Source organism: Pseudopipra pipra, chromosome 2, assembly GCF_036250125.1.
Source record: "Pseudopipra pipra isolate bDixPip1 chromosome 2, bDixPip1.hap1, whole genome shotgun sequence".
Classification (NCBI taxonomy): domain Eukaryota; kingdom Metazoa; phylum Chordata; class Aves; order Passeriformes; family Pipridae; genus Pseudopipra; species Pseudopipra pipra.
In genome coordinates this window covers 114256461-114268685 of record NC_087550.1, presented here as the reverse complement: position 1 = coordinate 114268685, position 12225 = coordinate 114256461, and the positions used below count along the sequence as shown (strand labels likewise).

The 12225-nt window shown below is 47.2% G+C and overlaps 1 protein-coding gene across 2 annotated transcripts in view; it reads right to left on the bottom strand.

Moving 5' to 3' along the window:
• Window positions 1–7128: 7128 nt before the first annotated feature.
• LOC135410351 (cystathionine beta-synthase-like protein) overlaps window positions 7129–12225 on the bottom strand; it is a 29385-nt gene continuing 24288 nt past the window's right edge. The window contains exon 17 of one of the 2 annotated variants that reach the window (XM_064646994.1): window positions 7129–11427. In XM_064646994.1, the coding sequence (XP_064503064.1) occupies window positions 11318–11427 (110 nt within the window). In that variant the 3' untranslated portion in view covers window positions 7129–11317. The remainder of the gene's footprint in view (window positions 11428–12225) is intronic. The other variant, XM_064646993.1, reaches the window with a different exon arrangement.

The window sequence follows — 12225 nt, the reverse complement described above, 5'->3', positions numbered from 1 at the left end:
GATTTATTCAGAACTTACTGAAAGCACAGATACTGCCCAGGTCAGAGTCAGCCTTTGCTCAGGATGAGGAGCAGAGGCTGCCAAATTTCAAGTCTCTCCACAACACCGAAGTTACCTGAGTCAAGGTAAGAGATAAGCCACACTCACCACCTCCAGTGTGTCAGACGAGTGTGTTCTCTGGCTCCAGAGCTGAGTTTATATGTACTGGTGGTAGGGGACACCCCTGAGCTCCTGGAGAGATGCTGATTGGGTCCTGCCCCACACCTAACTATGCCCAGTACCTGACTGCCCTCCGAGGGTAGATGATGGGGCTGTAAAATAAAGATAAGCAATTTATTGTTCGTTTCAATCTGTACTTATCTTCAGCAGTGCTGTCAGCCCATCCCCCAGCAATTCTGTGCTGGTTTCAGAATTTCGTTGCTCATCTGGTTTCGTGTCTTGTACTGAACCTGCTGCTTAAACCTGGCTCCCCTTGGTCAGCCTGTGCCTTGCTGAATCAGGAATAAGCAATGACAGAAATTATATAATATGTTGGGTGCTGTGTCTGGTAGGGACTCTCTGTGTCCTCTGGGATCCTAGGATTAGTCTCTGCACCACTTCCAGCCCTAAACCTCTTTCTCCTGCTCCTCATGAAACTGCTTTACTATTAAATCAGCTCAGAGCAGAGAGCAGCTTCTGCTCCGTGGTGATTCCCAAATGCCAGCTGGGTGATCAGGAAAATATCTGGATGCAGATTTTACTGAAAAGAGGAAGAGCCCATGAGAATGTCAGTTCCCCTTTTTCCCACTCCTTCCCAGAGCCAGGGCAGCATGCAATGCTGTGCTCCCCCAAAACACAGTAGTGAAGGAATCTTCACCACTGTTGAGGTGATCAGGAAAGAATAAGGCTTGTCAGAATGCTTATTTTGGAATTAAACCTCTTGAAGACATGACTAGTGTAGGCATTAGCACAGGGATGACATTACCTTTGGTCTTTTTGCAATAAATGGACCCTCTGGAAAACATTGCCAGAGGTAATCCATCGCAGCAAAATCTTGCGGGCTGTCTGATGTGACACAGAGCATGCAGGTCTCTTGTGAAGAGGCTGCAAATAACCCCAGCCCCAGCAAGAATTGTGTTTTCTGGGCATTGCAGTTACAGAATAACCCAGCCACCCCTGCCTGGCTGTCTCCTGCAGCAGAGTGTGCTCAAAAACAAGATTCTTCCCTTCAGTGACCAAACTGCAAGAATATGGGGATCTTCCCAACCTCAGATGAAACTGAGATTTAGAGGGGTATTGGAGGGGTAGAAGACAATTTTAAAATAAAATTATTCATTTAGACAAATATATTTTTTAATGAAAGACTTCCTTCAAAAAAAAGGTCTAAATGGCAATTTTGGGGACTTTGAAACAAAAAATCATCCCCTTTTTCGGGGCAAGGTAAAAACTGTTAGCTGCATCTGATAAAAATGCTCAGGCTTAGTTGCTGGCTGGGGTTAAACCACAACAGATCTTTTAGGTGCCCATTGTGGGGCTTGAGGGTTTGAGACAGCAACAGGTCTGATTGGAATGTGCTACGTCAAATTTATAGCTGTTAGTGCTGTTTAGATATTAATTGCCAGGCTCCTGTGCTTGCCATGGGACTTGACCATGGGACTTGACTAGACTCTAGATTAGAGTCTAGTGCTTGTTAGTGGCTGCTTTTTGCTTTTGCCACTTGCTGGAGTGCTGTGCTGCTCATCACCTTGTTCCACTGTGCCTGGGGACATTCCAGTAACAGCCATGGACTTGGAGACAGCCAGGGCATCGCTGCTGCTTCCGTGCCACTGTACTGGACAGGCTGGAACTCCAGTGTGAACAAGAGTCAAAGGGACTCTGTGGATGAGTCCACGTGGCAGAAGAGCACCCTGAAGCACCTGTGGCCGTGGATAAGTCCATGTGGTGCAGGAAGCACCAGTGGCTGTGCGTGAGGTCACGCTGGAGCACCTCAAGGTGTGTGGCCGTGGGTAAGCCCCCAGCAGAGCAGGTACATCCCTGGAGGGACTGCAGCCAGGGATAAGGCCATGTTGGAGCAGATACACCTCTGAAGGTGCTGTGGCCCCTGGAGAAGTCCACACACCCCACACTGCCAGAGAGGAGGCTGGGGATGCACGAGGATTTTGGAAGGACACGGCTGTGACACCTGACCCCAAGTGACCACAGGGATGTTCCACACCGTGTGGCATCATGCTCATCATGTAAAGCTGGGGGTAAGAAGGAAGGAGGGACATTTGAAGTGATGGTGTTTGCCTTCCCAAGTTGCCATTTCGTGTGATGGAGCCCTGCTTTCCTGGGAAGGCTGAACATCTGCCTGCCCATGGGAAGTGGGGGATTAACTCTGCATTGTGCTTTGCTCATGCACACGGCTTGTGCTTTACCTGCTTTACCTGTTAAACTGTCTTTATTTCAACCCACGGGTTTGCTCACACCCTTCCAGTTCTCTCTCCCATCCCCAGTGAGTGAGGGGCTCCGCGGGGCTGAGTTGCCAGCACGGGTTAAACCACAACATTTTCCCACCACCACTGTCTCCAGAGCTGCTGTACAGTCTGACTCTGTGGCATCACCAGCCCTATGGTTACACACACAACTGTTTTTGCTGGTTTTGCCCCAGCAGGTGAGGATACCAGGCACTGTGGCATGGGTTTTCCTGCTTTGCCTGTGCCTGGGTTAAGAGCAGAGGAGGAGCTGGTCCGCAGGGGACTGGCTGAGGTCTTCACTGGCAGCCTGCTTCCACCCACACAGGAACACCAGGCACTTCACAGCCTCTACATATGATAAAAACACGTCCCATGGGTACCTAATCTTACCTTGCTATTCTGCAATGCTTGTGTTACTAAGCTGAAAAAACACACGACAGCACATTCCACGGTGGGCTCACACTGCCCCGTCCTCTCTCTGAAGTTACCTTGCAGCATTTAACCTGCAGGACTCCACTGACTAAACATCAGTGCCCTCAGGCTGGGAAGAAACAACTGGAAAAAACCAGCCAGCTGAAAGGCAGGGAGGCACAGGGAGTGACAGCTGAGAAACTGGGATGGCTCCGTGCTCTCACAGGAAGGTGTGACAGGAGAATTCATGTCCACGCACGGGGAGAGAGACTCTGCATTTAAACTATTATCATCTAAAAGACTCTTTGCAGAAATAGTTTCCTAGTACTCATCTTATCTTCACTGTGAGGGTGGTGAGGTCCTGGCACAGGTTGCCCAGAGAAGCTGTGGATGCCCCTGGATCCCTGGAAGTGTCCAAGGCCAGGTTGGATGGGGCTCTGAGCAACCTGGGCTAGTGGAAGGTGTCCCTGCCTGTGGCAGGGGGGTGGAACTGGATGATCTTTAAGGTCTCTTTGAACCCAAACTAGTATGTGATTCTGTGATCTCAGCGGGGATGCAGCACTCAGGTTTTACTTCTGGGCGCTTGGGAAGATCTTTTATGACCACAGTCTCACCCCACAGGTAATTTTTCTCTCAGAGGAGACAATCTGGTTTTAAAATGTTCCTGATTCTGCTGTACCAAGTGGGAAGCAAAACCACATGTTTTCCTCCCATGTAATTTAATAATCAAAATGGCTTTATCAAAGCAGTTGAAGCTCCACAGCAGTGCTTGAGAGGATATCAGGAGAAGAAGGGTTAGCAATGCTCTGGGAAAGCCCAGCAGATAATTCAGGGCCATTTTGCTATGAGGGCATGAGGTTAAAACTGCTGCTGGTCAAGCTGAATTAACAGTGAGCTGAAATACTGGTGATAATACCTGCTATCTGAATTATGTGGGTAAACTGGGAAAAAAGGAGGCTGTTACTCACTGTTAAACATATTTTTCACCTTTTTGACACATTTGGTGCAAAAGTCTGACTTCAGTGCAAAACTATTCCAGCTGAAGCATGACATGTTCCATCTGTCCAAAACATGAATTTTATGCAGGTCCACTCCCCATAATGTAAGTCTTCCCAAAAACAGATAAAGAATTTAATTGCTCGTGGCACTTCTGAGCAGGGCTGTGTTTGGTGATGAGCTCACTCAGCAGGGATCTTCCTGATGGAGTGAGGCACTTGGGGTGAGGTGCACCAGCCCAAGCCTGTCCAAGGCAGAAATGGGTTAGAAAAGTTACAATTCTGTTACTGCATTGAAGCAGCCATTCACACCCACCTGCTTCGGGAGAGGTCAGCATCTGCTTGTACATCCCGTGGAGTTTTCAGTGCCTCTGGTGAGCCTCCTTTGGTGGTGCATCTGCTGCTGTTGGCTGTGGGCAGAGCAGTGCTCCAGAGTCAGCAGGAGAAAAGCAGACCTGCTGGCTTTTCTTGGGAGGACACTGGAGGGGACCCAGTGTCCTGGGTGAGCAGCTCTAAACCTGCTGGGTTTCCCACCCTTCACAGGTCAGGCCTGCTTTGCTTGCCCCATGGGGCTCACCCACTCATTCCTGTGCCCTGACAGGTCCAAAAGGCAGCAGTTTCGCTGTGAATCAGCGTGTCCTTCACTCCAGTTTCCCTGGGGACATGAAGTGTCTGTTATAGACACGGAATACAGGGATGGGTGGTGCCCTGAGGACACGTGCCCTGTTTGCTTGGGCACACAAACGCAGCTGGATACCACCAGAGGAAGCAGTGACTTTCCTAAGTCTGGGATTCACCAGGTGTGGAAAAAGCTATGGCATATTTTTAGCTCCTGAGAGAGCAGTGCAACCTGCAATGTAAACACCACTTGGCTTTTCCTCTAAACAGGGGTAGATTTTTTTATCAAGGCTGAGGCAGGGTGGTGAGTTGGCTCTTCTTGCTGCCCCACCATGAGTCAGGACCTCCAGGCTCTCCCCTCATTCACCATCCTCCAGCACCACAGCTGCTGGGTGACTTGGAATTTGGCACTGAACAAAACAGTTGGCTGGACTAGTGGCTCTCCTCCACCGTTCCCTTGACCTTGGGGAAGGCACATGAATGGACCAAATGTTCCGGAGCTGTTGTTTGATACAGCACCCACGCCCAGGTGAGCATCCCTTGCCTGCATTCCTCCCTCCCAGCCACACCTATCATACATTGCCCTCTCCATTATGGGCACCTAGAAAAACAAGCCAGAAAACTGATTTCACTGATGAGGGAATGTGGTGTGAGGGGAAAAGCTGCATTTTAGCCGGGCATGGTCTGCATGTTGACTGTGCAGAGCTAGGGCAGCTCTGGGGACAAGATGGGCCCTGGCAGGCAAGACAGTAGTGTGGGTGGCTGGAGGCAAGGGCAAGGGCATGGCTGCAGCAGAGCTTTGTCAGGGGCTGAGGGAGAGATCCCAGGCTCTGTGGGACCCCTCCACACATAGAGCATCCCCACTGTATGCACTGAACCCTGTGGCAAACAGTGCCAGCACCCTGGTGCAGGCTGGACTCCTCGTGCCCTGGCAGGGGCTGTGGCCCTTCCCTCTCCACAGCTCCACTTCTGTTAAGTCCATGCAGATAACGAGCACCTTTAGGAATATTCCATGAGCACAAAGCTCAAACACGTCTGCTGTCCCCTTGCAGTGGCAAAAGGCAGCAGCACTTCCACCAGCAACACAAGTGTGGTTTGGTGGTGGGTGGTGGGGCTTTTTTTTTTTTTTTTTTTTTCCCTAAAGGCATTTTATTGCTTTCATAAGGCAGCTTTCTGGACTGAAGTCCTCCCTTTATCTCCAGAGCCAGAACAGCTGATTGTACCCAGTAATTTTCCTGCTGGTGTCCCACGAGGAGGGGCAGCCCCACAGCTCAGTCCCAGGGGTGCCATTAGGCTGTGACTCAGCTGTCCGGAGGTCTTGCAAAAGTGGGGTGTGGGCTCTCGGTGCCCAAACCTGGGGGCTGCTGCTCACAGGGCACTGAGGAGCCCTGGATGTTTCTCTTAACAGCTGCACTGGCTAAAACCAGTGATCTGGTTCAGAACCTGGTCTACTTCACAGGGTATTTCTTAACCTGCTCAGCCCCGTGCTCAGGACTGTGGTCACGGGCCGGCAGCAGGAGCAGGAGCCTCCATCCTGCTGGCAGGTGGAACTTGATCCCACACACTGCCAGCCACTCACAGCCTTTGGCCTTATGCTGAAATGGTCTTTTCTTGCACAGGTGAGCCTGGGAGCAATGCTGGCCTTTGGCCTACTGGGCTGTGATATCAGGATCCTTTTTTCCCCCCTCTGAGTGGACTGCCAAAAGGTGAAGGTGAGGCAGTGATCTGCACTTGCTGCTGGCAATGGCAGCGTTTCAGGTATCATATGAGAAGGATGTGTTAGATAAAGAAGATAAAGCCGAGGACAGAGCACCCTGTGTGTGTGAGGAGATACCTGAACACCAAGTGTGAAAGCCAGGAGATCATGCTGGCAGGACTGGCCCCAGCCCCAGAGGCAGGCAGAGGAAGCCCCCCTCTACCTATTTCCCCCCCTGGCCTTTCCCTGTGTCTCTGAGATGGAACAACGTCCTGATGAGACTGGCCAGCAGGGTCCTCAGCTCTCTGGACAAGGCTGAGCAAGGGCTGACCACATAAGGAAACAGGACCAAAAAACCAAGGGATGAGTGGTTTACTCACTTGCCCAGCAGATATAAAACCACCTTCATCGTGGTTTAACCTGAGCAACTGACCCAGACATCCAGAGACAGCACAAATAAAAAGCTCTGAAGTGACACAGACAGTCCCTTTGGTTCCTCCCAGCTGCTCCTGACACACAGAACAACACCCACACAACTCATGAACTCATGCACCTTTTAATATCACAGCCTCACCACAATCCACATTGCCTTCCCACAGAAATACAGGCTGGCCCGTGCCCCTCATATTTATTCAGGGATCTCTGTCCAACTGACCACACAGGCAACTGGTGCTGCAGGAACTGCAGCAGTGGCACCTGAGCCCTCGCTCTGCATCCCTCCCTTCATACCCTGCTCAGAAACACCAGCATTGGTCTAAAGCCATCCAGGAGAAGCAGAGGACGGGCTGGCTCACCCACAGTCCTGACGTGCCAACAGCTCTCTGATGACAGCAGGAAAGAACTGCAGAGTCTCACAGTCCACACACCGAAAGTGAGGGGTCTTCTGCAGCACACACAAATTTTACAGTCTAAACACACTTATAAACTTTAACTGGCATTAAAAAAAGAAACAAAACCAACAACCCTAGAGTCATTCTGCAATCAAACAGGTTTTTATTGAACTCTTTATATTGCATGTTTGTGAACATTTGTGCAATAAATACAGCTCGTAGTATTGATTTTTTTTTTCCCCAGGTCCTTAAAGCATAAGAATTCTTCCCTTTGTCGTTGTGGTGTGTTGATGCTACACTGTAAGAAAGGCTGTTGGATGACAGGGATAAGGCAGCTCCTGACAGTGAGTGTTGTGTGAAATTCATAACAGCAAGCAGAAGTTTTCAGAAATGAGCTTAGTGGGCAAATGAGACTGGTCTGGCTGCTTAGAGGAACCTCTGCTAGCCAGAGTTTTAGAGTCAGCCACAGCTTGTGCAAGAAGTGGGAAATAACACTGAACATAACTTCAACATGATCCTTAAGTGATTGCCTGATAACTGCTTGTAAAATATTGTACAGATTTTACTGGATAATTGTCTTCAGGTGAGAAAATAAAAGCATTATTGTGGAGCCAACACAAGACCAAAAGGACTGATATTCTCTTACAGTGACACACAAATACAGCATAAATTGTTAATACAAATATCCATGTGCAAAACAGTTCTCAGGTTTAGTCAGCACTTGCATAACCAGCACAGGTAAACAGGAGATGCAAGGCACCCACTTTAAAAAAAATGAATAATACAGTTCTGTTCAAGCTCTGGCCTTGAGCTTCAGGTTAAAGACTGAACAAACCACAATGTCTTTCTTGGTTCTCAGAGTATTTGAAACAAAGATGAGCCCAGTGTTAATAAAGCCTACCAAGACCAACCAGGATCAGGCCAGCAATGAAGTTCTCAGACATGCAAAAAAGCATCACATTTATAGAAGCTTTTGCAGGGAGAACTTCAGCCCTGTCCCCTTCTCTTTGCTGCCTTCGTCCCTGCTATGGGAAAGAGCTCTGGAAAGTTTTTCAGTCATTCAGCAACTCCACTTATTTCCCCAATTACTCTGGTCACATAGGGTTGCTACTGTGAATAAGAGAGGCTGGTGGCTGCCTTTTCCTCCCTGTGCCAGTGTAGAGCAGCAGACAGCTCCTATTCTTAACAAACCACATGGGCAGAGGGGAGCAGGTGGATTCCTTTGGAACCTTGGGCTTACTTGGATTGCTCTAGACTCACGTTCCCTCTGCCCCACCAGCTCTAACCACCCCTTATTTCTCAGTCCACCACACTGCCTGTTTTCATGACACCATTGAGATTGAGGTATGAACAGTAAACTAACAAAACCAGATTCGAATCTTTACACTTCTTTCTTGCCCACTAATTGTCTGGCCCACCTCCAACTGTTTTCATGTGGTGCTGTTCTGAAGAGCAACTTTGGGAACCTCCTTCTACCTCCTTCACACTTCTTTCTGAATTCAGTTAGGTTGGGACATGGAACTTTTACAGGGAAAAGGGAAAAAACCCAACTACTCAAGCACCTCCCTCCCTGCTGCCATCAGCAAAGGTCAGATGGAAAATTTGGGGGGGAGGCTGGGTGAGGATCAGATAAAAGTCAGTAAAGCAAACATTCAAAAGCAGCAGTAATGCCAAAATTTAGCAGCACTGACAGCTACGATTGCAGCAAACACTTCAGGCTGTATCATCTAGTGAAGTACACAGGTTCTCTTTCAAGTGTAGGAATCAAAGGATGCAGTGAAAATACAAGTAATCAAAGAAATAAGTCTCTTGATCTTCCCTGCAAATTAAGAATAGACATGGAAATGTATGTGGCAACAGTATTTGAAGTAACTGTGAAGGGGTTTAGAAGCTCAGCTGAAATACTGATGTCTCAAGTGGTACAACTGACCACTCACAGATTCTCAACACCGAGAAAAAAGGATGCCAGAAGCTCTGGAATCAAACATGGTCCCCTTAACTGCTATAAGATATTTATGACCCCTTGTGAAGAAGCTGAAAAACACAGTTTGAAAGCTGAGTTATGAGGCTCTGCCAAGCAGCAACATGGGTAGGACAGAGCTGTTCAGCCCAGAAAAGCTAATACAGGCTTGAAAACAGTGGTTTTAATACACAGGTAACACACACTTCTGGTACTCACATGAGCTCAGCTTTCCACAGTGAGAGGGAACAGTGAAAGAGAAATCACTGCACAGCAAAAAGGGAAAAAATATTTAAAAAATCAACCACACTTTAGGACCAATTATTATTGAACTTGTGTATTTTTAGACTTTTTAGTAGTTTATTCCAGAGCTTTGGGAAAAATTGTCTTATAACCTAGGGAAGTATATGAATTTACTTGTTAAACTACAGTTAGGGGTAAGTATGGGTCATGTTAACTCAGCAATAGCCCTAATCTGAAGGGGTAGCCAATGTCTAAGGAAATAAATTGAACAAGGGCAGAATAAACTCAGCATTCAGCAGCATGGCACCAAAAAGTAATCAGAAATCAGCCTAAGCCTTTCTATTATTGCAACAAAGTTCATAACATGCACAAATTTAAGTTGAGAGAGAAGCAGCAAGAAAACAAACGAGGCTGTCACTGGTGGCAGGGGGACACCATCCCTGGTGTCACTTCTTTGGCTTGGAGCTCTGGCCTCCCTTTTGATCACCTCCCTCCTCCATTACCCAAGGCACAACTGCAAAGGCTCTGCTGGATGTTCTTTGCTTCCACCACCTCTCTCCTCTGACCACACGCTTCCAAACTGGACAGCAAAACCTGCTGCCACAGGGAGGCCAGCAAGGTAGAGAGAAATCTACATACAGGAGGCAGTAACGGTGATTTTTTTAATAATCCCTTTGTTTTCTCTTGGCTGATTCACAACTCCCTTTTTACAAAGCCAACTTTACTGTCCTGCCAGCAATAGCCCCAGCTTAAATAATTGGAGTTTTTTTAACTTCAGTGGAGAGACAAGCCAAGAAAAATGTCACTCTTGCTGATCGAAAATGCTCTTCTTGGCAAAAGGCCAGTCAGAATATGACCAGGGCAGCCTTTAAGAAGGTCAAGAACAGCTACTTTTCTCCTGTCCCCAGAGGGTGACTCCACTCACTGAGAGCAGTGGTTGCACAGTTGGGGCTGCTGGTGCCAAGCTGTGCCAGGGCCATGCACATCAAGCATGACTGAAGAGCCCAGAGTTACAGAAACAGTGAAAAGTTTCTGTCCTGCTGCACATCACTCTTGTGTACTCTTGACAATACCATTCCACACCACGTTTGGCATTTACTTCCAAACTTGGCTACAGTTAATCCACCCAATGGCAGGGTTTTTCTCCTGGAATAAGGTACTATAGTGTAGGACATCTGGCAAAACTTGGAAGAGTTTACAGCTCTTGCCAGATTACCTTTGGCTCTTCTAAAACAGGCACAAAAAAAGCACTTTGAGATAAATGAACAGGTGGGGAGACAAGGGGAAGATAACAGATGAAACAGTGTGATTTTAAAAAGCCTTCAGGCAAGAAGCTTGATCCTTTTAAATCTTTCTATTTATGTTTTATTATGAGGGTGCCATTGGAAAAAAAAAAGATCTGTCTTCATAGGGAAAGCTGGTGCACCATGACAAACAAAACCACTAGTTTATGGTTGTCACTTCACTGCCATGTTTCTACTCAAACTAGTTTTTCCTCAGAATAGATGGTTGAAGCAAGTCTCAGCTGCAACCCCCAGGATTTCCTCTTGTTTTACACTGATGCCACCAAAAGGGAAATCCTCCTTTTTTTAGCCCCATGCGCCAGCTCCCATTTTTGTCTCCACACAGGCAATATCTACCTTAACCCCTCTGCATGGAGAAATTATCTGAAACTTTCCAGAGCTCTCTTGGGCCTCTGCTTCATTAACTCTTTATTTCAACACATTTTATGAGTCCGAAACAATGTTTTTGAAATCCAGACTTTAGACATAACAAGGAACACACCAGTTAACTTAGGCAATATTTTTTACACACATATACATATATATATGTATATATATAGGTAAAAAAATAAAATTGTCTTGATAAGAAACATTGTGTAAGGTGATTAAGAAACAAGTCCCCGGAAGCTGTGCAATACAGCAAGACACACTGGCTGTAGAGTTGACACCAGGATAGCTAACTGCTTATTTTCAGAATTAAAAAAAAAAAAAACAACAAACAAAACCACACAACAAAAAACACCCTAAGACCATTCTACTCAAGGCCATTCTACTAAAGAAATAAACCTGATTCCTTGTTGGAGATTGCAAAATGTTGGTGAAGAGGCTCCACGTCACTGCTTGGCTTTAGTTGGATTTCCTCTCCCGCTCTCGTGCGGTCACAAAGTTCAGCAGGTCGATGGCTGTGACGATGCCAAACACCATTTGCCTCTTGCTGGAGGAGCCATCACTGTGATCTGCACGGAAACAAAGGGAATTCTGGCTTTAGCAGGCACAAAGCCACATATCCCACTTGGTTTTAATGGCACGGCTTGTAAAGGCAGGAGCCAAACCATCCCAGCTCCACGTGGCAGGGCCTGGAGCTGGTGATCACTGGGGACCCTGGAACACAGAGGGGGAACTCAAAGGGCATCTTGGCCAACAGTCACAGAGGAAGTGACAAGGATTTTCAGGTCAGAAAGGCTCTCAACAAAACCGCAACATTATGGAAGGAAGGATAAGGGGCCACCGGATTTACTCTTTCTGACATGAAAATTCAAACCACATCCTCTGTTATAAAGTGTATTTTCCTCATACATTAGTTTCTGTGGCTCTACTTGAAACAGCTGCAAGTGACATCATCCCAGTGGAACCACTTGAATGGCCCAAAGGAATCACATTTTGAGGAGGAAATGTGACACTGCCATCTCTGTGTGCTGCTGTCCAATACAGGATCAGCACAAAGATCACAGTACAACATTTTACCAATTATATTGAAAAAACTTAGTAACCATTTAATCTTTGCTGCATTGAGAGCACAGATGGAAGTGATTTTTTTTCATTTTGAGCATAAGCCTTTGACCTGGGAACCAAGTGGCCACATGACTTCTGGCCCTTTAACTAGTCTAAGTTCCCTGTTCCTAAAGTCTGGCTGTACTGAGATGTTTAGTCTACTTTACACTCAGTTTGTTCAGCCAGCTGGATTGTCCTGGGCTTTACATTTACTCAATCTCTGTTCCACTGCAAGCTTCCAGTGAGATTTTAGGTTTATAAAT